Source organism: Nycticebus coucang, chromosome 18 (genome assembly GCF_027406575.1).
Source record: "Nycticebus coucang isolate mNycCou1 chromosome 18, mNycCou1.pri, whole genome shotgun sequence".
Classification (NCBI taxonomy): domain Eukaryota; kingdom Metazoa; phylum Chordata; class Mammalia; order Primates; family Lorisidae; genus Nycticebus; species Nycticebus coucang.
The window spans coordinates 75,254,656-75,280,081 of NC_069797.1; the positions used below are offsets into that span (position 1 = coordinate 75,254,656).

Consider the following 25,426-nt stretch of genomic DNA (forward strand, 5'->3'; position numbering starts at 1 on the left):
AGTCTCGCTAGGTCTCCCTTGGTAGAGTGCTATGGCATCACAGCTCACAGCAACCTCTAACTCTTGGGCTTAATCCATTCTCTTTCCTCAGCCTCCCAAGTAGCTGGGACTATAGGTGCCAGCCACAACGCCCAGCTATTTTTTGGTTGAAGTTGTCATTGTTTGGCAGGCCTGGGCCGGGTTCGAACCCACCAGCCCCAGTGTATGTTTCTGGCGCCCTAACTGCTGAGCTATGGGCACCAAGCCAGACATGTCAATTTGAAATAGGCATTTTTCCATTTTTATTTTTTGTAGGCAGGGTCTCACTCTGTTGTCTAGGCTAGAGTCCAGTGATGTCATCATAGCTGCAACCTCAAACTCCTAGACTCAGGGAACTTCCTGGCTTAGCCTCCCAAGTAGCTAGGGCTACAGGCATGTGCCATCATGCCTGGCTAATTTTTAATTTTTTTGTAGAGACAGAGCCTAGCTATGTAGCTCAGTTTTAAGAGGCGTCTTCCAGGCCAGGTGTGGTGGCTCATTTCTGTAATTCTAGCGCACTGGGAGGCTGAAGTGGGTAGATTGCTTGAGCTCACAGGTTCAAGACCAGTCTGAGCAAGAGCAAAACCTCATCTCCAAAAATAGCTGGGCATTGTGGCGGGCACCTGTAGTCCCAGCTACTTGGGAGGCTGAGGCAAGAGAATCACTTGAGCCTAAGAGTTTGAGGTTGCTGTGAGCTGTGACGCCATGGCACTCTACCAAGGGTGACAAAGTGAGACTGTCTCAAAAACAAAAACCAAGGGTGGTGCTTGTGGCTCAGTGAGTAGGGCGCCAGCCCCATATACCAAGGGTGGCAGGTTCAAACCCGGCCTCGGCCAAACTGCAACCAAAAAATAGCTGGGCATTGTGGCGGGCACCTGTAGTCCCAGCTGCTCGGGAGGCTGAGGCAGGAGAATCCGTAAGCCCAAAAGCTGGAGGTTGCTGTGAGCCGTGTGACATCATGGCACTCTACCGAGGGCGGAAAAGTGAGACTCTGTCTCTACAAAAAACAAAAACAAAACAGGACTCTTCCAGCCCCAAATGGAGTGAGGCATTTGCTTACAGGAGGAAGAATGTCATTCACAGAACCAAAACAAATCTAATATCACAGGTGAGCTGATGCAATCTCAAGCAAGGCAGCAGAAATGGTATAAACAGAAGCCAGCACTTACTGAGAAGAGAAAAGAGCTGCCCAACAGTCACAGCAAGCCAATAGTGTTCCCACAGCGCATCCAGGGCCTGGAGTGCGGCCTGGGCAGCAGGCCTTCACCACAGAGGAGGATGCTGGGTACTCCAGTCCCTGGCTTCTGAGATCCCCCAGACGCCCTCCTGGAGCTCACAGTGCACTCATGGACAATGCAGGTGTCTCCCAACACCCATCCCTGTGCCCTTATCACGGAGCCCTGATGAGCTTCCATCCTTCCAGTGGCTGTGTGTTCAGGGGGATGCTAGACCCAGCATCAGGCCCCAGGGGTCTAAGGCCAATCATGGGAAGCCCATCTCCTTGTCCATGATTGGTTGAAGCATAATACATGACATATTTCAGCCAACTGGGACCTGAAGGGGAGTGGGATGGGGACATCTGGACCAATCCCCTCCCTCATAGACACAAACAAGAGATGGCCCTTTTCCTGCTTCTGTGTGTGGTACCTGAACTCTGCAGCTATCTTGCTATCACAAGGAGACCAGGTCTGCAGCAAAAGCCAGCAACTCAAGGGAGACTGATCTAAAAGAAGGGCAGCTTGAGCCCTGAGCATTCTGGGCCTGGTGCCATTCTGCCTTTGGATTGCTCAGGTGAGACAGCCTCTCCTTGCCTAAGCCAGTGAAGTTGGAGTTTTCTGATCCTTGCAGCAGGAACATCTTAGCTGCTGATACAAGTATGCAAAAGTTCCTCCAGTTTGCTTTCCCCACAGCCATGGGATTTGACTCAAGTACACAAGTCATTCCTGTTTTATATAATCAGAAGGAACGGGAAGCGGAAAGGGAGATAAAGCAAGCGGCAGAGCAATAGGAGTTTTGCTGCACAGCCTTTGGGGGCATAAGAAAACCCAAGCATTAACGTGCATTTAGGGAACAGGGAGATAGGACGAGGTAAGGGGTCCCTGTGACCTGAGCAAGAGAACAAATAATTCTTCAATCATAACGTTTTTAAATGCTTTTGACAAAACAGATAAAAACAATTTTTAAAAAGGAAAAAAAAAATGTTGACAACAAAAATAAAGATAATTGAAAAAAGCAAAAAGCACTGGCATTTGGATAAGGCAACAGACAAGATTGTGAGCAAAGAAGCCAAAGGATTACATAACAAATGAAGGGGTTCCTAGTAAGCCATGTGACAGGAAGTTAACTGCACTCCCCAAAATTACTCATGGGAGGGGGAAGATGCCACTGCCTTTTAAAATTTAATGGGTCGATTAGGTTTTATATCAAGAAATAAGAAATCTCTAAGAACTTTCATAGGTTCTCTCTTTAGCATGCCCTCCCTAACCCAGTTTGCTCAGAACTGTGAATTTTCCTGCCAGTGGGTTCAGCAGAAACAGGCCGTGCAGGCTTGCAGGATAACTTATCCCATCATTGTGTTCAAGTGCTCACAAAAACAGGTGCATCCCTCTGGGGTTCCAAACACTGCCCTCTAAGATCACTGTGGAATTGTACCGAGTGCTTTCTGGTGAGGTGATCCAGCCCTGCACCTGTGGTAGGGACTAGGTCACGAATTTTATTTCTTCTGTCTACAGCAGGCGTCATCAAACTTTTTATTTTTTATTTTATTTTATTTTTTTTTTTTTGTAGAGACAGAGTCTCACCTTACCGCCCTCGGGTAGAGTGCCGTGGCGTCACACGGCTAACAGCAACCTCTAACTCTTGGGCTTACGCGATTCTCTTGCCTCAGCCTCCCGAGCAGCTGGGACTACAGGCGCCCGCCACAAGGCCCGGCTATTTTTTTTTGTTTGTTTGTTTGTTTGGGGTTTTTTTGTTGCAGTTTGGCCGGGGCTGGGTTTGAACCCGCCACCTTCGGCATATGGGGCTGGCGCCCTACTCACTGAGCCACAGGCACCGTCCATCAAACTTTTTAAACAGGGAGCCAGTTCACTGTCCCTCAGACTGTTGGAGGGCCGGACTACAGTTTAAAAAAAACTATGAACAAATTCCTATGCACACTGCACATATCTTATTTCGAAGTAAAAAAACAAAATGGGAACAAATACAATCACACCGCCTTATGTGGCCCATGGGCCACAGTTTGAGGACCCCTGGCAGTGTCTAGCATAGTTCTAGGTACACAGAAGTACTCAAATTAAGTCTCGCTTAGTGATATTTAAGGTAAGTCTTCTGCTTAAATGAGAGAAACTCTTGAAGGATCTTATCTCTGATACCATGATTTTATGCTAGGAGGGGAGGTGAGTCTTTCTTTTTTTGAGACAGGGTCTCACTCCGTTGTCCTGGGTGGTGTGCAGTGGTGTCATAGCTCACTGCAACCTCAGTTCCTGGGCTCAAGCAATCCTTCTGCCTCACTCTCCTGAATAGCTGGGACTACAGGTGCATGCTACCAGGCTTGATTAATTTTTTTTTTTTGAGACAGGGTCTCAGTCACCCTGGGTAGAGTGCTATGGTGTCATCATAGCTCACAGCAACCTCAAACTCTTGGGCTCAAGCAATTCTCTTGCCTCAGTAACTGGGACTATAGGCACCCATGACAACACCCCGTTAATTTTTCTATTTTTAAGAGATGGGGTCTTTTTCTTGCTCAGGCTGATCTTAAACTCCTGAGCTCAGGTGATCCACCCTCCTCGGCCTCTTGAAGTGCTAGGATTACAGGCATGAGCCACCATGCCCAGCCAATTTTTGTATTCTTTTTTGTAGAGGTGGGATCTCATTGTCCAGGCTGGTCTAGAACTCCTGGTCTCAAGTGATCCTCCCGTCTCAGCCTCCCAAAGTGCTGGGATTATAGGCATGAACCACTGGCGCCCAGCCAAGTTAGACTTTTTGCTAAAAGAATGCTCCCTTACTGCTTGCTTCCCTACAGTTACAGAAGCCTCCAGAAATCCTTCTAAGGCAGAATGAGACACTCGGGCAGCAGGCACTGATCCTAGGGTTCCCCACAGCACCCCTGAATCCTTTCCACATCACCAGCTGGGTGCCAAGCCCTCCTGCACCACTGCCTGCCTGGGTCTCTGCAAAAGGCTGACTTTGGATCTGGCTAAAACCTCAGGACCTCCCCTGACAGCAGATCCAACCTCAGCAGTGAGCAGAAGCCAAAGCGGTCAGGGACTTCCCCTGTGAAGAGAATACTCCTAATGCCTGTAAATAGAGAATGTGTGCCTGCATCTATGACAAAATGACGCCTACAGATGTCTGCAAATCAAGTGCGCAGATCAAGGGTCGGGACAGAGTTGAGGCACGGCAGCCGCGGGGTCTTGTGGGGTCTCCAGGGGCCTCGTGGGCGACGGGCTACATGTCGTAGAGCCGGAGCTGCTCCTGCACATCGCCGTCGGACATCTCGCCGAACGTTTCCTTGTTGTCTTTCATGAGCTTGAAGATGGCAGCCAGCTGTTCCTTCTGAACTCTGTCAGGAAGAAAGGACAAAGGAAGAAGGTGCTCCTCGCCCACAGGGGAGAGCGCCTGTGCAGCCAGCCGAGTGGGGACCCTCCTCTCTCATTTGCAACTGCTTCTGCTTTTTTTAGAATAAGAAAATGAAAATAACCCCCACTTACAACATAGGAGCTGTTCGGTCTAACATACTTAAGGGTTCTAAAAACTGGATTCTGAGTTTTAGGTTTACTAGGGAAGGTTGAAGACCCAAGTATCCAAGTATCACATAGGTTCTCGTGCCTTAGTTTCCCCTTGGCCCTCACAAGCCATAGTGAAACAGTGAGGAAGAAGAAAGTTCCATTAAATAGCTTGAGATCCTATGAAAAACTACCTAGGTTAGAAACAGCCTTAGTTTAGAGCCAAAGGTGCAGGAAGAAAACATTGTTATTGGCTGGGAAACGGGGAGCCTGCAGATGTGGGAGGATACCGAAGGGGTCAGCTGAGACCCAGCCTGGTCTCACTGCCCAGAGAAAGGGGATGCCTTTTTCTTTTTCTTCTTTTTTTCCGAGACAGAGTCTTACTTTGTCACCCTTGGCGTCATAGCTCACAGCAACCTCAAACTCTTGGGGTCGAGGGATTCTCTTGCCTCAGCCTCCCAAGTAGCTGGGACTACAGGCACTCGACTATGTTTTAGACATGGGGTCTAGACATGGGGTCTCGCTCTTGCTTAGGCTAGCCATTTTTCTAATTTGCCCAAACACACCCTGTGGCAGTTGGTGGCCCTGACCCTTTGCCGGAACGGGTGTGGATGAAGATTGGCCTTGGTGTCTACTGCACAACTCTTTTGTGGCTGGAAGCAATGTCCTATTATCTTTATGAGGCTCAGCCACACCATCTGGCCAGCACAGGCACAAACACAAAAGGGCAGGGCACAACTTTGCAGCAGAAGGGAACCATATAGGTTTGTTTGTTCCGCTCTGGTGCCCTGTGCTTGTCAGCGTGGCTGGGCACTGCCTCTGGCTCCATCTCGCTATTCCAGTTTCTTGCTTCTGCAGTCCCTGCCCTCTAACGCCACACCACACCACTGTCTTGGTACCCTCCGAGACTGTAAACCAGTCCAGGTCCACCATACACAAGACTTTGTTTAGCAGAGTGTCGGCTGCCAGCACCCCCAGCACTGCCCAGAAGGGTGGTCTCAATGTGGCTCCTATACATTTCCTACCATATTCCGTCTGCTCCAGCCTACCCTCCCCAGCTTCCTATCACCCATTTAGGAAATGGTTTTCTGTCTAGTGCAGCATCTAGAAGCTGAAATACTGAAGTCCCAATTCCAGCCTCCTTTGCCCCCCCAGGAAAGTTACAGCTACAGTTTCCCTCTGGAGATGAAGGAGCCTGTGACTCGTACTTCGTAACCGACTGCAGGAGGTAAGGGACACCATGAACAGAAAGCATGTGTGCTGAGCTCCTTGGATGGAATCACATCCTGATGTATGCATGGGCATCTCCCTGAGTGAACATAAATTATTTCATGTTTTTTATTTTTATTTTTATTTTTATTTTTTGAGACAGAGTCTCACTTTGTTGCCCTTGGTAGAGTGCCGTTGTGTCATAGCTCACAGCAATCTCAAACTCTTGGGCTCCAGAGATTGCCTCAGCTTCCCAAGTAATTGGGACCTCAGGCGCCCTCCATAATAACTGGCTATTTTTTTTTTTTTTTTTTAATTTGGCTGGGGCTGGGTTTGAACCCACCACCTCCGGCATATGGGACCGGCGCCCTACCCGCTGAGCCACAGGCGCCGCCCAATAACTGGCTATTTTTTAGAGACAGGGCCTCGCTCAGGCTGGTCTCGAACTCCTGAGCTCTAGCAATCTACCCACCTCCAGGTCTCCCAGAGTGCTAGGATTACAGGCATAAGCCCCCGTACCAGTCTTAGTTCATGTGGTTTAGAGGGCTGTGATGTTTGTATACATACATATATATAGTGTGTGTGCGTAGTTATTGGCTAGAGCTGGGTTTGAACCCGCTCCCTCCAGTATATGGGGCCAGGCCCCACTCCTTTGAGCCACAGGCGCCACCCATGTTTGTATATATATATATATATATTTTTTTTTTTGTAGAGACAGAGTCTCACTGTACTGCCCTCGGGTAGAGTGCCATGGTGTCACATGGCTCACAGAAACCTCTAACTCTTGGGCTTACGCGATTCTCTTGCCTCAGCCTCCTGAGCAGCTGGGACTACAGGCGCCCGCCATAACGCCCGGCTATTTTTTTGTTGCAGTTTGGCCAGGGCTGGGTTTGAACCCGCCACCCTTGGCATATGGCGCTGGTGTCCTACTCGCTGAGCCACAGGCGCTGCCTGTATATTTTTTTATACAAACCATAGGACCTATGACTTCCTATTCTAATGGAGTGTGAGGCATCAACATGAAAATGGGCTCAAATTTAAATGGATTCAAAAGAGGTTATTTTTTAAAAACAAAGCAAACTGAAAAAACACACAGTAATCGAGATCATCTACTTAAAGTTTATTGGACTGAACAAAGGCTGATTACAGAGCTCTAAACCATCAGGAGTATAGGAAGCCTCAATGATCAGAAAGTTTCCAGATAAACCTAGGTAATTACACTTGGAGGGAGTCACCACTCATTGTAACAATAAGATCCTAGCCTGGATAGGCTATCACGATTGCTGTTTGGGTACACAAGAGTACATTCTCTCTTCATCACGTGGTTCTATGTAGCAGGCATTTACTACGTGGCTGTTCTTTCATTGTCTGTTCTGCTCTAAGCCCTGAACCTAAGGTATCAGACCCAAAAGAGAAGGCCACTGGAAATGCACGCCCTAAGAGTGGACATTGGACATTTCCCAGCCTTCCATTAAATGAAAAAAATGTCTATAAACTTACTGCTTTTAAAAAAGACTTAATAAACAAATTTAAACAAATTAATTTGATATAGTATAAATATTGTCAAATATAAAATTCCAAGAAACCAGTCTGGTACTGCCTGATTACGTAAGTGAAGTTCTTAATAATCTATGAAACCCTCTAGGAAGAGGTATAGTCAGAGCTATTTTAAGCTAACATTATTATTGCTTCTGCCAAAGCAAAGGTGGAGATTTGGCTAAGCTGATAAGCTCAGTGAAGAAAAGACTGGATCCAAACCTCCTCTAGATGGAAAATCAGGACAATGACCAAGTCAGTTCCTAGCACTGCTTCTCTGCTGCCCAGTAATCAATATGGTGTCTTCACACCCCCTACTGAGCCAGCCAGAAAGAGGGATGGCGCCCCCCAGGGGAAGAGGCACAGCCCTGATAGAGCTGGTCAGCTCAGGTAGCTCAGGTCAGCTCAGGTGAGCGCAGGTGAACTCTGCCTCATTTGTCTGTCCGACCTCAAGGTCTTTCATGGTCTGGCTTCAGTGAGGGCCGGAATGAACCCATACTCTGGTTTTAAGTAGAAGCTGCTGGAACTGGTGGGAACTAAGGTTTGAAGGGTGTGTGGGGAGCAAATCTGAATGGTAAGAAAAATCAAAGACCAGGGGCTGAGCTCAAATTCTTAAAACCCTTCAGCTTAACAAAGCAACCCACATACATGGGGACGAATGACTCTGAACAAGGCAGAGTCAAAGGCAGTCCCTGGACCCTGCTAGACAAGGGGAAAGTCCTGACTGGGGGTCTTGCTCAGCAGATCCATGGAGGCGGGAGGCACCCCGGAGCTGCCTGGGCACCTTTCTGGGGCTTTCCATTTAATCTCAAGCTTTTAAGATGCCAAAAGGAAAGGCCTTTAGGAGGAGGCTAAGGATAACTCCGTTATTCTTCAGTTCTGTAGAGAGAAATAGGGAGAAAAAGGTAATTTACTCATCTCATCTTTCATGTACCACGGGAGAGGAAAAGGGGAAACTGGGATGAGGAAGGAGAATGTTTGGAATTGCAGAAGTCAAGGTTTCTCAACCGCCTGGCAGTTTGTTTCTCTTGCAGCAAGATAGTCTGTGCCGCAAAGCGGGCGGGTCCTGCTTGGAGCCCTGCAGCCCCGACCTGCGCTCAGCCTCTTCGAGGTATTTTAGGGACGGGGGCACGTGAGTCGCGGGGTTGTGCTGTGTGGTTGTGCTGGCGACATTCCTGTCACCCTAGGCAATCTCCCGTTCCGGCTGGCTGGGTCTTGTCGCCTCTGGGGTTGCTGGCTCCTTAGCGCGCAGTTTCCCAGGGCTCAGGGCATGCGGTGTCTGCGGAGCGCAGCGGCTGCCGGGCCCGTCCCTGCGGCGCCCTCTCGCGGCCGCGGGGCCGATGCGCGCCTGCGGCTGGCTTTATCACATCAGATTCAGGAACCAGAGACCTGTCCCCCAGCTGTGCTTCCTCGGCCTCCCCTAGCCCATGCGATGCCAAATACTTTCCTCTACAACCGAGTCCATTTCCAGAAGCTCCAGGATGGCCCTGCAGACCTTCCAAGGGAGGGGTGTGGGCCCTGGGGTCTGACCTGCCAGAGCCAAGCCAGGCTACAACCTGGGGCCAGAAGGTGGGAGAAATGGTGGGCAGGAGCCCACAGCCACGCTTCTTCCTGCCAAGCTGCACACAGCCAAGCCCTTGCCAGCTTCACTAGCCTCTTTCTTAGGCAGCTGTCACCAGCCTGCAAGCTGACTGTCCCAGCCACACTCTGAAGCTGGAGGTGACACTCCCAGAAATGCTGCAGAGAGCCCAGGGCCTTCCCCAGAGGCAGAGCCAATGCTGATGAAGAGTGTGAACCTCAGTGAGGAAAGACCGGAGGAAGTGGGCTGACAGCCACAAGCAGGGCCTTAAGCAGCATCTACCTCTGGATTTACAGACCTGACCATTGTTTGCACCCCACCCCCCTCAATCCCCTGCAGAAGGAATCTAATCTGTGAGCAGTGCTGGGGACAAGGATGGTCCCATCAGGCATGTGGGAGAACCAATGTCATGCCCTGAAAGCTATAATCAGAGGCTTCTGGGGAGCCCTGGGACAGGTAACCACTGACAATTTAGGCTCAGGATTTAGATCTGCTGGTGAGCCAATACAATGTGAGGACGTGAGGACGTGCAGCACTTATCTGCTAACTAGCTCACAACTTGACTAGGAACCTTGAATGCCAGGAAAGGGATCAGAAAGTGGCACAGAGCTGGGCCAGAGAGAATATAGTAGGCAGAGAAGAGTGGACCCTGCCTCTGGCCTGGAGTTTTAGTGGTTTGCCAATAACATGCAGGTTATTTTCTGTACTGATCAGTCTAGGGCAGCTCCCTGCACTCAGCTGGGACTAGAAGTGTCTAACAGCCATTAGCCCTCCCAGCCTCTGTGGGACTATCGTGCTGAAGATGAAAGACAAAGCCAAACTCACCAGCCTCTGCAACCCCAAGCACCACCATGTGAGTGACAGAAGTGACGTGGCTCCAAGGGGCCCTACGTGGTGCCACACAGGGTCTGACCACAGCAGGGCAGGGCAGGGGGCAGGGCAGGAGAGCGTGCAGGGGTCACAGCATGCTGGAAAGCCAAGGGGAGCATGCAGGCCAGGGCGGTAATGGAAATGAACATGAACTCTGGCCCCACCCCATGAATTCCACCAGCCCCTCCTTCTCAACTCAGCACAAAGTGACAGCTGCGTGTGCAGAACGAGTCGAGGACTCCCCTCATCCACAGTGAGGGCACAGTCTTCATCCCACAGAATAGCCGAGTGTGAACTGGTGGTCTAGAGACCCCCAAAGATCCAGAGGCAAAAGGCCCCTTTGGGCAATGGAGCACCTGCTCTCTGAAAATAACAGAAAAAGGTCCCAGCTCTGAATACGGGGTGGCGGTGGCAGTCTGATGCCAAGCCTGAGGTCTTTCCTATTTTAATAGTCCCTCCAGACCCATGATTTCCATCAACTTGCATGGGCAGGGACAGGCCAAGTTCCCCAGGGGCCTCTGAGGGCTGGCAGGTATGTCAAGTTCTCTCTGTCCAGGGGCTGCAAACTTTTTCTGTAAAGGGCCAGAGACTAGTTTAGGATTTGTGGGCTGTGTGGTCTCTGTTGCAGTGACTCACCTCCGTCACTGTAGTGCATGCGAGATGGCCCAGACCACAGGTAAATGAATGGGCACAGCTATGTCCCAGTCACACTAGATCAACACAGACAGCAAGCCAGATGTGGCCCCTGCTGTGATCTGCCAGCCCTCGCCCTGATCATAAAACCCTGCCTGTCCCACAACTCAGGGTGTCTGCTGTGCACCATCCAATCAACTGCCTCACCTTTGGGGCCCTAGCAAGGCTACAAGGTGATAACATCTGCTTTCTTGCAGGTCCTGAGGTCCAGGATGGCCCTCAGGGATGACAGTGCCCTCAGCCTCCTAGTGGGTACTGGCCCCCAGCCAGCTAGCCCTTTAGGCTCACCAGGGACTTAACTCAGCCTCCAAGAACCTCTGCCCCAGAAAGGGGCCTTCTCTGTCAGTGATTCCTCGTGCTTGAGAAAGAGAAGGGCTCGGTGGGAAATGCATTAATCGGTTATGAAGGCGATGGGGGGAGGTCCAGACCACGTCAGTTGTTTTGGGGACACATTAGCAGACAGTGTGAGGGAAGCACTACTAGTCTAAAGAATCAGGGTCCTTACCAAAAGGATTTGCAAGAATATTTGTGGCTCAGGACCTAAGGAACTTGCTACAGGGAAGTGAGGTCAGAGGTCAGCTCAATCCTGAAATATAAAGGCAGCAAACCCAGTCATGCCAAGAGGCAGCGTTTTCAGCGCCCGAGGAGTTGGGGGCTCCCACCAGTGTCTTCATCATGGCTGTGCTTACATAGCAACCTCCACTCACCCCAGGGGGAATAGCTGAGCTTTGGAGGGGCTGGAAGAGCTAATGCCAGCACCCGGGAGGGGGGACAGGGCTCTCATGGCCAGAGTGTTGAAGAGGGCTGACTGAAGAGAGCTTGGTGGGCAGCCTGGAAGTGGCCACCAAGTTCTGCATCACCCAATACTAAACCCTAAACTGCTACCTTCCAGTCGGGAGGAGGGCCAAGCCCCACAAGCCCTCTGGGTTGGCAGGTTCAGAAAATGGTGCAGCTGCTGTTTAGACTTTGGTTTAACCAGAGGACCCCTGGCCACGCGGTACCCAGAGCCCAGTGCAACCCTCTGTGCCTCCCCTGTCCTCTGCCCCTCCTTCAACCCTGGAGCTGAGAGAAAATGGGGGGAGGGGACAGGGTGTGTCCAGATGTGTGGGGAAGAAGCTGCAGCTGCAGTGCCTGGGAGCTCCCTGGATAGAAGATAGCCTGGGCGCAGGGTGGGGAGGGAGGAGGCTGTGGAAGGGACGAGCACTGAGAAGCCCAGGAGCCGTTCTGCCACTGTGATAAACTGGTTTTGTCGTGGACTCCACGCATTACTGAACAGCTGGGTCTGCTCCTGGCTTTCCTGGCATCTCATTGTTTTTAGGTTGTGGGAGGGAGAGGGGTGGGCAGAAATGGACTCTGTGCCCATCACCGGTCACATCACGGCAGCCTCCTCCCAGCCTGTGCCTCAGGGGACTATCTCCAGGGGTGCAAAAGGCTGCCTGGCTATTACCAGGGCTTGGAGAAGGCCTGCCCCCTTTCTCCGCCCTTCCATGGAGGGGCAGGGCATTCGGGGCAGCTGGGTGCAAGGGAGCTGCCTACCTCTGTTCCTCCTCCAGCTCTTCTTTGGTCATCATCTTCTTATACTGGTTCCCCCTCAGTTTCCCAGGGCTGTATTTAAAGAAGGTCTCTCCTGCAGAGAGGGGACAAGGTCAGGCTGACCACACACTCCCCCGTCCTCTTCCCTTTGTTAGCTTTTAAAGGAACACCTGGTGAGAGAGGCCGGGCCTTGGAGACCGCACCTCACCTTGTTCCACACCTTCCCATTAAATCCTCGCCAGAGGAAACTACCCCTGGAAATCCCTGGCTCTGTCCTGGATGTCCCCTCCCATCCCTCTCCACAGCCTCATCTGGACACTCTCCTCCCTCACCCCCAGGCCCACCCATTGCTGCTGGACACTTGCTGCACCAGAGAGGGAGGCCCTGAACCCAGGAGTGTTCTGGCTCCCCCCCAGTTATTAGAAATCTGAAGAAGACGTAGCCAGCCCACACTGGGCCATGTGAGTGACACAGGACTCATCCCAGCAGTCCTAGCACAGCATTATTGCTGAATAGGCATGACAGAAGTTGCTGGTTCCTGAGCGCAGACCCCACGCCACCTAGGAACAGCCAAAGGAAAGCTGTCCAGGCCTGCAATGGCCCTCTGGGGCTGGACAGAGGGGAGGCAGGAACCACAGTGCTGGAGCATAGGCCAGGGGAGGCGAGGATTGAAGGGCAAGACAGAAAAGCTGAACATGCTTCTGGGAGAAGCCTCAGAGCCTGGCCAGCCCCGGGGACAGAGGCTGGCCGGCCTGTCCCTTCTAACTGCCATTAACTCCAGGGACCAAGTGAGGGAGACGTGAGACCAGCAAATGTCTCCTTTCTCAGTTGCTATTCTAGGAGCAGCTGTCCCTCCACGGTCAGGCGGCTCAGACACAGCACCCTGTCTGGCAGCAGGAAGAGCCAGGCTCCTGTGCCCCTCCAGCTTGTCACACCATCTCCATGGGACAGGCAGGCATGGGCTCAGGGACAGAAAAAGTCCTTCCATATTAGAGTTCTCTTGGGGTGAGAGGAAGAAGGTTCTGGATGTAAGTTCAGAACCCAAATGGTGTGTTGCGGGTGCTGTGTTTTTCCCTTATCACAACCTTACCTAGAAAGAGAAATCTGGTCCTCCTCCTGGGCTAAAACTTTTCCTTCGGAAGCAGTGACAGCATGTGCATGAGGATTACTTTGCTTGTCATTCAATCCACAAATATTTAGTGAGCGCAATTCTAGGAGGATGTAATGGTGAATAAAACATCCAGCAAGCATTGAAAGTAATTAAAAATGCAGTTTGCAGTTGGTCCTGAGCGCTCCAAACAGACAAGGCCTGCAGAGGTGGGAAGGGTTGTTGGGAAGGTGACGGCAGGTGGCGGGGAAGAGCCTTACTGCTGGTGCTGTCACAGAAGTTGAGTGGGTTCAAGCCCTGCCATGTTTGGGAGGACAGACCCATCAAAGGGCCTAGCCGAGCCTTCCTGGTCTGCGAGGTGCAGGGTGGCAGTGAGCCAGGGGACAGTATGGTGAGAGGGGACCCCAGGGGCCTGGGACAGAGACAAGGATCATCCTTTGTCTCTCCTCAATGGAAACCTCCTCCAGCTCAGCCCGGGCTGAAGTGCAGAGACCCAGAAAGTTCCATTTTTCTGGGCCCTGGGACTCAGGGGCTGTTAATAGCACAGACACCGATGAGGCCAGGGCCTGGGGAGCTATTTTGAACAATCTGGGCTGCTGTCTGGAGCTCATCCTAAAGGCGTAAGGGTTAGGTCCTGGTTGCCAAGGAAGCCCAAGTGTCCATCACAGCCCCTGCTCACACCCAGCACCTGCTTTTGGACCTGAAATAGGAGACTGACAAAGAAAACCCAGGAGGCTGCTTGAGACAGAGGGACACACACACACACACACACACACACAAAAAAAAAAAAAAAAAAAAGAAAAGAAAAAGGAAGGAAGGAAGGAAGAGAAAACCAACTAATCTCAACGTTAGGGTCATTGCATTGCTGTGTTTTAGAAAATTAAAACATAAAATTTTTTTTCCCAGCCTGGTAGTGACTAGGTTTCAATTTATGGGGCAAGTCTGATTAGCTTTATGCTTTCTGAGTCAGATAGGACAAATGCCTTTAACTTAATCACAGGCGGTGAACCAGTGATACACAGATGCATCCAATTTTGCTAGACCAGGAGGGTTCCATGTAAGAGCCCCCTGGGGAAGGGGCGGGATTCCTCTTCCAGTCTCCTGTCACTTAGGGAAGTCATTTTAGCGACACTAATCAATTAGCCTCGGAAGCTGAACTGCTCTCTGCAGAGGGGTTGAGGATATGCATGCCTTCTCCAGACAGCTGGAGCCAGAAGCCTTTCCCCCTTCTGCCTTGGTGGAAAGGGCAGGAGGCGGCTGGGGGTGGGGATGTCCAGGGCAGAGGCTCACATAAGGAGGGAGGGCTCAGTGAAGGTACTGGGTTGGGTGGGACTGTGCCCTTGGGCTGTGCATCTGAGTGACAGGAATGTCCTGGAAAGGGGTCTGCTGAGGCTCTCTTGTCCTTGCTCAGGAGCCTCCAGCCTTGGCTCTGGCCTGCCTTCGGCATCCCCAAGTCGCTAGCACGATCCTGGCGTCTAGACAGCCATCTCAGGCCACCTGGCAGGGGTAGATCCCAGGGCCACAGTTGCTGTGAGTCCCTTCCTTGGAGAAGACCTGGGAGAACCAGCAGCAGGAAACAAGGGTCCTCCCTGGGGGGAGGCTGGCATGCCGAGCCAGCCCCTCCTCCTCCTCAGAGGCCATGTGGATGGATGGGAAGGACAGCCCTGGAGCACCAGCCCACAGGGCACCTCCCTGCATTCCTGAAATCCTCTCTTTCCATAGCTCCTGCCAGCAGCCGACTTAAAGTCACAGCAACAGTCTTGCTTTGTAAAAAGCATGAACTATTTGAAACATACACAAAAATGCAGAAAGCAGTAAGCCCTCCGGGTGCTGGCTGTACAGATGTGACAAATGCTAACATTTTGTTGTATCTGCCTCAGTTTTAAAGCAAGAAACCAGGACAGGTCCAGGGCAAGCGTGCTGCCTTCCCTGCCAGGTGGGACTCCCAGCAGTGTCCTTGTGGCTCTCATTCCCCCCCCCACCCCCCGAAGCTTCTGGCAGCCTGGTGGCCAGCAGAGGTCTGGGAGTTGGCTGGGGCTGCTCAGAAATCAGGTGTTCTCTCCTGGGGCCTTTATTCTGAGGAAGGTGGGGTAGCAGCCTTGTGAGCAGCTTTTGCCTCAATAAACTAGGTCTGTGGCTCCGTGAGGTGGCTCACTCCTGTAATCTTAGCACACCGGGAGGCTGAGGTGGGTAGATTGCTTGAGCTCAGGAGTTTGGAACCAGCCTAAAAAGCACAACCACGTCTCTACCAAAAACAGAAAAACTAGCTGGGTGTTGTGGGCGCCTGTAGTCCCAGCTACTCAGGAGGCTGAGGCAAGAGGATTGCTTCAGCCCAAGAGTTTGAAGTTGCTGTGAGCTATGATGATGCCATGGAACTCTACCAAGGGGGACAGAGAGAGAGACTGTCTCAACCCCCACCCTTCACAAAAAACAAACTACATCAGAGATGTTTGGAGAGAAATGTGAAATGCAGGATGTGGTCCCAAGAGGGTAGTTAAAAGGACAGACGTCAGGGTGCTCAGCATCCTCACGGGATGGCCCACGTCTGGAGAGGACTTCACTTTACAGATGGAAAGGCTAAGACTGAAAGTGGTGGTGGCGGGGTGGGGGGGGGACTGCAGGCAGGATGGGAATCTGACGGGGCAGGGCATTGGCTGGACATCCCCCGACCAGACCAAACCTCTCAGCACCCCCTCAGGCCACTGCCCCACCCAGCCCACTCCCCTTGTCCAGCACTCCAGTTCTGGGGACCCCTGGCAGGTCATGGGCACCCCAGACACAGTCAAACCCCCTCAGTGAGCGTGGAGGTCCCACTCACCATTCTCTTCTTCGGGCTCTGCTTGGGGTGGGCCCTTCTCGGTGTCCGAGTCCTCTTCCTCTTCCTGTAAGACAAGGTCAGGGTTAGCGCCCTCTGCAAAGAGTGGGTTTTGGCTAATTCTTGGGCCTCAGATGTTTGAAGGCTCAGTAGGAACAAACTGACACCTGGGTCCCCTCTTGGGATAGATGTGAGCCTGAGGGTGGGGGCCAGGTGGGAGATAGGGAAGTGGCAGATGGGCAGAAGGTAGAGGACGAGGTGGGGAGGCCTTGAGAGTCCAGCCTGTTCTTCCCTAAAGTAGCACCTGCTCCCCCGTGACAGCCAACCCGCCAGCAGGGGCTGTGATGGCAGCACAAACATCAGTGGGCCAAGGTGGGAGGCTCTGGGTTAAGGAACCCTATTCCTTCATCTGTGCACCTTGCGCTGTGACCTTGACCTTCCCCAGGGAGGGAAGCATTTGGACACCTTCTTGCTAAGGGAGCCTGGGACTGCCCCCCATTGCAGGGAGTAGACAAAGGGCCCAGGAGACATGCGGGCTGGATTATCAGGGACTAGGCCAGTGACTGCAGGCTCCTTCTCTGCTTCCTCCTACGTTGTTTTCCATCCCTAACGATCTCAGTGTCCACTTTCCCAAAACTGCAGCTCCACCTCTGCCGCCTCAGTTCTCTCCCACGCACAGACACGATAAACAGATGGCTGGGGGACGCCCGGACGGTCTTAGTGGAAGGAAGGGGGAGTGACTTCAACTCGCAGGAATGTTAGGGCATGACGGGGATGTGCCAATGGGCTCCAGCTCTGTGGGACAGAAGAACAGGGGGAGGGGACATGGGACCCCAGCGTCTGACACCTGGAAGCCCAGCGGGCAAGTTGCCTGGCCATGAATAAGGAGCCACAGGACAGGCTGAGCCCACGGGGTCCAACAGTGGCTGGGCAGTTAGGGCAGAGGCTCCTGAATGAAGCAGCGAGCTGAGCTGGGAAGCAAAGTTTCCATAAGCCCCAGGGCGGGTCAGAATTGGCAAACCGGAGTAGCCTTGAGCTCCTCAGAGTGCCTTTCCCCAGGCCGGGCACTAGATGCCGGCTGGGACGGCTCTTCCCCAATTAGGAGTTTACACTCACTGCTGTCTACAAGGTAAACAAGACTGCCTGGGCTTGGGTGTCCCAACATCTCCCAAATTTTGTATAGCAATGAAAGTACTTTTGTGGCTGATGGGGGGTAGGCAGGAAACAGAGAACCCACATTCACGCAGCAAACCCGCTTCGAGGGATCTGCTCCAGACGGGAAAAATGTCGACTGGGACTTTTACACAATGACTCTGATTGTGTGCAGCAGAAAACAGGACAGAACTGGAAATAACCAAATGTTTATCTGTAGAGTTAAACATCTGATAGCTACATCTATTTGATTAACACGTGTACCAACATTTTAACCAGTTAAATACATCACAGAGCACATACACCATGCGACGCTGAGTTTAAAAAGGAGGTGTTGACACAAACTGGTGTGAAAAGTGCAAGGCAGGGCCAGCCGCAGTCACTCACATCTGTAATCCTAACAGTCTGGGGGGCAGAGGCGGGTAGATCACCTGAGCTCAGGAGTTCAAGACCAGCCTGAACAAGAGGGAGACCCCATCTCTACTAACAATAGAAAAACTAGCTGGGTGTTGTGGTCCATGCCTGTAGTTCCAGTTAACTTGGGAGGCTAAGGCAGGATGATCGCTTGAGCCCAGGAGTTTGAGGTTGCCGTGAACTAGGCTATGCCATGGCATCCTACCCAGGGTAACAGAGCGAGACTCAGTCTGAAAAAAAAGGTCAGGTGAGTGGTTCATGCTTGTAATCCCAGCATTCTGGGAGGCTGAGGTGGGTGGACTGCTTAAGCTCAGGAGTTGGAGACCAGCCTGAGCAAGAGCAAGACCCTGTCTCTACTAAAAACAGAAAAAGTAGCTAAAGATGCACCATGGCTGAGGCAAGAGGATTGCAAAAGCCCAAGACTTTGAGGTTGCAGTGAGTTATGACACCACGACACTCTACCCAGGGAGCAAAAGAGTGAGACTCTGTCTCAAAAAAAGAAAGAAAATGAAAAGAGGATTACCTTTTGTTTAAAACTAAAACACCACTGTTTTTTGCATTTTGCCCTTATTTTGTAAAAATATATATATAATAGACATCAGAGGGTGCCCTTGAGACAGATGGAAACCCCTTTGCAAGTGGTGGCTCTTAAGCCTCAGTCCAAGGCTCTCTGCCTCAGGGTGGTCAGTGGTGTGTGTGTGATGTACAAAATATAAGCACTGCATTGTCTCAGAAAATGTCCAAAAGAGAGCCAGCACTCTGCAGGTCCCCGCGTACCTTTCCAACTGCACGTCCCATCTTTCTTCCTGCCCTGGCACATGCAGTTTGGCAGCTCAGTGTGCAGTGGGGCCTGGAGGAAAGGGAGTCCCCTGCGTCTGAGGGGGGCAGGGCAGGCCCTAGAGGGGACGGGAGAATGCCACTCAGGTCTGCGGCAGGTTTGCTAGGCTGTGTGGAGGGACGGGCTCTCATGGCAGGGAGCACAGCCCAGGGAGAGGCAGAAGGCACAGGGAATTGAGGCTTTCCCAGATGTGATTGCAGGTTGAGCGGCAGTAAGGGATGGTCGGAACTGGGGAGTGGGCAGAAACCCAGGTCTGCACCACTGAGACCTCGCACAGGGCTCGGAAGAGCTTAGGTTTCATCCTCCAGGAAGTGAGGAGCCAGCAGACACTTTTATTTCTTTAAATTTTTTTTTTAAATCATCTGTAGGCGCGGTGCCTGTGGCTCAAGCGGCTATGGCGCCAGACACATACACCTGAGCTGGTGGGTTCGAATCCAGCTCGGATCCGCCAAACAACAAGGATGGCTGCAACCGAAAAATAGCCAGGCATTGTGGTGGGCGCCTGTAGAACACAGCTACTTTGGAGGTGGAGGCAGGAGACTCGCTTGAGCCCAGGAGTTGGAGGTTGCTGTGAGCTGTGACGCCACAGCACTCTACCCAGGGCGACAGCTTGAAGCTCTGTCTCAAAAAAAAAAAAAAAATCATCTGTAACACATAATTTTTTAAATTTTTAATTGTGGTTTACAACAGAAGCTTTTAAACAGGGAGAAACAGGAGAAGAGCTGCAGGGAGTGGGAATGCACTAGGTGGGCGTGGATGAGAGGCAGGAGGAGCTCTGGGAAGAAGGTCCAAAGCTTGGGGGCAAGACCACAGGGCCTTGAGCTGTGAGGCTCTAAGGTGTCCGGCCATAAGTTCAAGGTCTGCTGAGTCAACAAAGGAGTGGCTGCAGCAGCCGAAGGCAGTCTCGGGGGTCTCAGGGTCTCCGTCCCTCCAACTCTAGGGCCACTGTGAACCATTCCTGGAGGTAATACAGACCCAAGAGAGCACCCGGCTGCCATGAAGGTTCATTGTGGGGTCTTTTTTTTTTTTGAAACAGAGCCTCAAGCTGTCGTCCTGGGTAGAGTGCTGTGGTGTCACAGCTCACAGCAACCTCAAACTCTTGGGCTTAAGCGATTCTCTTGCCTCAGCTTCCCAAGTAGCTGAGGGAACTACAGGCACCTGCCACAACACCCGGCTATTTTTTTGTTGTAGTTGTCACTGTTGTTTAGCAGGCCTGGGCTGGGTTTGAACCGGCCAGGCCTGGTGTATGTGGCTGGTGCCCTAACCACTCCAGCTATGGGCACCGAGCCCATTGTGGTGTCTTAAAGAGAAAACCAGAGCTGCCAGAGTGCTCCCTGCAGAGGTCTTCACTGTGGATATCCTGGGGATGCCCTTGGCTGACAAGTGTTGCATGGTACCATGTGTTAAGGGCTGAATTGTGCACACCCCTCCTTTGTTTATTTTTTGAGACAGAGTCTCACTTTGTTGCCCTTGCTAGAATGCCATGGTGTCACAGCTCACAGCAACCTCAAACTCTTGGGTTCAAGCGATTCTCTTGTCTCAGCCTCCCAAGTAGCTGGGACTTAGGTGCCCACCACAATGCCTGGCTATTTTTGGAGATGAGGCCTGGTTCTGGCTCAGGCTGGTCTCGAACTCCTGAGCTCAGGCAACCCACTCGCCTCAGCCTCCTAGATTGCTAGGATTTCAGGTGTGAGCCACTGTGCCTTTGAGCAATCCACTTGCCTCAGCCTCCCAGGTAGCTGGGACTACAGGCACCTGCCATGGTGTCCCGCTAGTTTTTCTATTTTTAATAGAGATGGGGTATCACTTTTGCTCAGGTTGGTCTCAAACTCCTAAGCTCAAGCGATCCATTGCCTCGGCCTCCCAGAGTGCTAGGATTACAGGCGCAAGCCACCACACCTGGCCATCTGCTAAAGTGTTAACCCAAGTACCTCAACCTGACTATTTGGAAACAGAGCCTTTAAAGAAGTGATTAAGTTAAAATGAAGCTGTTAGGGTAGGACCTACTCCAAGGACTGCTGTCCTTATGAGAAGAAATTTAGACACACAAAGATGTCAGATGCACGAGTGTGCAGAGGACGCAAGGAGAAGGTGGCCACCCACAAGCTGAGGAGAAACCAACACCATGAATTTGGACTTCTGGGAAATGGATGTCTGTTGTTTAAGCCGCCAAGTCTGTGGTGTTTTGTTACAGCAGCTCTGGCAAATTCATACATCGTGCTTCTAATGAAAAGAAATAAATTTCATGGACCTTGTGAATTGGTGACACCCTCAGAGATAGACAGCTGATGTCACCCTAACTGGTTCCCAGGGCAGGCCAGGACTGGGCTCAATCCCAGTCACCTCACTGACCAGAGTCTCAGCAGTTTATGACTGAATAGGGACCAAGTTTGATTTCCCAAATTCTGGGATAATTTTCAAATTCAGCTTTTTCCTCCAGTGGCAGGGGTGGAGATGGGAGGAGTAACATGAAGGGGAAATGCCTCCTGACAGCCTCTCTGGTGTCAGGAGCCCATGACTAAGGTCCCCAAAGGCCAGAGCAGATGGGAGTGGCAGAGGGGACAGACAGGCTGCTATAGCCTCAGAGAGACTCACCCTGCAATTGACACCCTGCAGGTGGCACAGTGCCATCTCTGGCTGCCCTGCTGATTCAAGCGTGATGCAAAGTGCTGAAGTTCAGAGAGACACATAGAGAAAGAGAGAGAGCTACCTAGCTGTCTGCTTGTCTGCTGCCTGAGGAGAGGGTTCTGCCTTGTGTCCTGCAAGCAGGATCTGTGGGGGCCCTGTGGCCACTAGAACTGCCTCCTCCTGTGTCTGCACAAACCCACTGATTAATGCAGATATCAGAGGACAGCAGCTCCACCCGGCAGGTGACAACAGAGATAACAGAAAGGCAACAGGGGTCTGCCTGATTTCACGTCCACTTCTTAGCAGCTTGGGTTTCTGAGATGGACACCTCTGAGCATGGGCCGCCCTGTCTGACAGAGCCGTCAGAGCCTTCCAGAAAGACCCCATTAGCCAATCAGTTCATCTTTTGCAGTGACAAGGGCAACAGGGTGAGCAGCAAAGCCGAGCTGGCGCCAGCTCCTGGGCGCAGTGCCGGTGGGGAGACCAGGCTGGAGCGGAGGTCACTGCCGTTCTTTCCCTTCTCTAAATTCATATTTGCGGGCAGCACCTGTGGCTCAAAGGAGTAGGGCGCCAGCCCCATATGCCAGAGGTGGCAGGTTCAAACCCAGCCCTGGCCAAAAACTGCAAAAAAAAAAAAAAAATCATATTTGCAACGGGACAAGGCATGTCCCACATGACAAGGAGCTTCTGTCCAGAACCTAATAACCTGTCTTGTCTCAAACTGGCCCCTCTCATGCCCCCAGTTTTGCTGGCAGCCACAGCATCTCTGATGTGACGTGAATTCCAGTTTGAGTCTTCCTGCCCATTCTGACTTGTAAACCCTCCCCCTTCTCCAGGTGTCTGGGCATCACTCCTTATTCTCCACTCTCCTGCTACCACAACTTGGTACCTTACTGTGGCACTGTGGCCACCTCCTCCAATTTATCTTGCTTTGAGAATATCTTAAAATGCCAACTTAATGATCTCTTCCTGCTCCAAAGCCCATGCTGCCTGCCTGAATGGCCTACTGTGTTCAATTCCAGCAACCCCTGGCTCTCCAAGTTCTCCCACGCCCAGATCCTCCTGCTCCCCAACTCTGTGACATCTGTCTTCTCAGTGCTGGCTATGAACTGCTCTTGTCTCCCACCTGCTTGGGGCGCCATTGGCCTGGGACAGTGGGCTAGGACTTAGGGTGCTCCTTTGAACCCCAGCCTCAGGCGAGTGGTCTGCCCTTCCCCATTCGCCTCTGGGTACCTCTGACCTCATTCTGGGTAGGGGTCCCTCCAGGTCCTTTAGCTCAGAGTTTTTATTCTGTCCCAGGTTTTCAGGGACTGCTACAAGAGGGAGAAGGTTCCAGGTAAGACTGAATAGGCAAAATGTTATCCGGCACTTTGGAAACAAACAAAAAAAAAAAAACACTGATCTTGGGTGGCTTCCACCCAAGGCAAATGCTTACTGATAAAACTTCTGATGACCTGCTAGTATCTAGTCTCTGGATGCACCTAGCACTGAGAGCCCACTGCCTTACAGAGCAATCTCGCCCTCTGAGGCATAACACGCAGCCCTGGAGGCCTGGGTAAGGGAAAACTAAGATGCCTTCCTGCCACTCAGGGCATATAGACAAGGAGACAGACTTGCCTTTGGGCAGAGCTGACAGTAATTTCTTTTCCTTCTTTTTGTGGTTACTGTGGCTTATTCATTCAACAAGTGCTTATTAGGTGCCTACCAGGTGCCGGGCTCATTGTAGGAGCCGTGGCCATGTCAGTGAACGTGGCGGGCAAGGGCCCTGCTCTCAAGAGCAAATGTTGCACTGCGGCAGACAATGCACACTAAAATAAAGATGACCTCAGACAGGATTAAGTGCCATCAAGAAAGCCAAATAGGTCTGTGCTGGGGGAGGGAGGGAGAGGAAGGAAGGAGTGACTTTATATCTGCTCACGTGGGCAAGGACATGCAGAGAAGAGGTGAGGAGGAGCAGTCCTGTGACTATCCAGGCCAGAGGGGTGCAGCAGGCAGAATGACCAGGCACCCCAGGGCTCAGATGTGGGCACAGGCCCTGGGGTGGGGGTGGTCTGAGCACTGGCAAGGCAGCTGCGGCCGCAGGGCGGGAGGAGGGGGCAGAAGTAGGGAAGGAGGCCACGTGGGCCTTAGGGCCCCATCAGAGTCTGGAATTTGCACACAGCGGGAGGCAGGAGGGCTACAGGCCTGGCTGGGGTGTGCTTTCTGTCTAGGAGGGTCATGCTGGGTGCCGGGGGAGCCTGTGTGTGTTGGGGGTGAGGTGGGGGGGGAGTGGATGGAGCAGGGAAACCAGTGAGAAGGTCAGTGAACAGCCAGGGACTGAAGCAGAAAGAAGTGAGCAGTGTGGCACTGGGGGCTGGGGACTGAGGGTGAGAGGGAGGAAGAGAACTCAGGGACATGCCTGTCTGGCCTGAGCAACTGAAGGAGGGATAGTAGAAGCCGGAATGAGACGAGGAATGCTGGGTGGGAAGGGAGCAGAAATCAGAACTCTTGTACAATGTGTTGGACATGCTCACTAGACAATGTCCAGCAGACAGATGCTGGGTGAGATGGAGCTGGGGGCATATAGAGGTGGGTGCTATCGACTGTTGACTAGGAGGAGGGTGGCAGCTGTGTGTCCTGAAAGACAGCCATGGCGTCCAGGTCCAGAAGTCCTGCGGTTGACACTATTGATGTGAGCTTTTCCAGCAGGGCAAAGAGCAGAGAAAGATCTCCGGGTAAGCCACTGACACAGGAGGTTGGAAGGTGGGGGGAGACTGCCCCACCCAGGCCAGATCCCACCGGGTTCTAATATTCAGACCAAAAGCACCATCCTGGGTTCAGCCTCATGTCCCAGTCAAGGGCACATTCACAAGCCCTAAACAAACTCTCACACACAGACGAATGGAGCATGCCAGATTCAATCCTATCCGATTAACGGTTTTTGGCAACCTTCCTACAAAGAGGATTTAGAAGACAGTGAAAGCTTCATTTAAAAAAAAAAGAAAAAAGAAAGAAATAGAAACAAACAACAACAACAACAAAATACCCTCGAGCACAAATCCCCAACCACTACCAGTGAATAGTAGGTTGAATTCTATTCTTACACTTTTTTTGTTGTTGGGGATTCATTGAAGTCTCTAGATTTTGAGAGAGAAGGTGCGGTCAGGGATGAAAACTAAGACATGGACAAAATCAGACAGAAAAAGGTTGGAGACAACAACAAAATTTTGTTGGAGAAAGTCAGGCTGAACAATCACTGTGAGTAACTTTAAATATAATAGAAGATGTGGGCGGCGTCTGTGGCTCAGTCGGTAGGGCGCAGGCCCCATATGCCCAGGGTGGCGGGTTGGGGCCCGGCCCCGGCCAAACTGCAACCAGAAAATAGCCGGGCATTGTGGTGGGTGCCTGTAGTCCCAGCTACTCGGGAGGCTGAGGCAAGAGAATCGCCTTAAGCCCAGGAGTTGGAGGTTGCTGTGAGCTGTGTGAGGCCACGGCACTCTACCGAGGGCCATAAAGTGAGACTCTGTCTCTACAAAAAAAAAAAATAAATAAATAATAGAAGATGTGTGGCCAGCTTTTAAAATCTCTTGAGGTAGCCTCACCATAGAAAGAGCCTCCAGTTTCAGATGAGGGACTAAAGGCAAGGCTGGCTTGACCCTGGAGTAGGAGTCACAGCTGATTTGCAGTAGAACACCAGTGAGCTGGAAGAACTTTCTTATCTTGGAATTTATCTCAGACCCTGTGTCCTCAGCACATAAAACTCTGGCCAGGAGAAAAATGATTAATACTAAGCCCTTGTTTCGAATATGTCTCAACCGGAGGTCAGGTTGGCCAAAGGGTTATAAATGTGTGCAAGGAGTTCTTACTTGAAAATATCAAACACAGGCTTGGCACCTATCACTCAGTGGTTAGGGCAGTGGCCACATACACTGGGGCTAGGGGGTTAGAACCCGGCCGGGGCCTGCTAAACAATGACAACAACAACAAAATAGCTGGGTGTTGTGGCAGGCACCTGTAGTCCCAGCTATTTGGGAGGCTGAGGAAAGAGAATGGCTTAAGCCCAAGAGTTTGAAGTTGCTGTGAGCTGTGATGCTATAACACTCTACCAAGGGTGACATAGTGAGACTCTGCCTGCAAAAAAAAAAAAAAAAAAAAAAACAGAAAAGAAAATATCAAACACAAAAATAGCAGAAAAAGGTGGCCACCCCCATTTTCTTTCATGGACACAGGCCACAGAGCTAGAGCTGATGCCTGGAAAGTAGTCATCATGGCTTGTTCCAACTCCAAGGGTCAGTGACTTCTTCAAGTCCAAATTCAGAGTCAAAGTTTT

The 25,426-nt window shown here is 51.7% G+C and overlaps 1 protein-coding gene across 3 annotated transcripts in view; it reads right to left on the reverse strand.

Annotated features, from left to right (window-relative positions):
- Window positions 1-3,572: 3,572 nt before the first annotated feature.
- The window catches only part of MXRA7 (matrix remodeling associated 7), a 30,195-nt gene continuing 8,341 nt past the window's right edge, over window positions 3,573-25,426 (reverse strand). Inside the window, exons 2-5 of one of the 3 annotated variants that reach the window (XM_053568754.1) lie at window positions 16,089-16,152; window positions 12,166-12,256; window positions 11,135-11,215; window positions 7,051-8,366 (exon numbers count right to left, since the gene is read on the reverse strand). In XM_053568754.1, coding sequence (XP_053424729.1) covers window positions 11,182-11,215; window positions 12,166-12,256; window positions 16,089-16,152 — 189 coding nt within the window. In that variant the 3' untranslated portion in view covers window positions 7,051-8,366; window positions 11,135-11,181. Of the gene's footprint in view, window positions 4,580-7,050; window positions 8,367-11,134; window positions 11,216-12,165; window positions 12,257-16,088; window positions 16,153-25,426 lie in introns of those variants that run through there. The other 2 variants (XM_053568753.1, XM_053568755.1) reach the window with 2 other exon arrangements.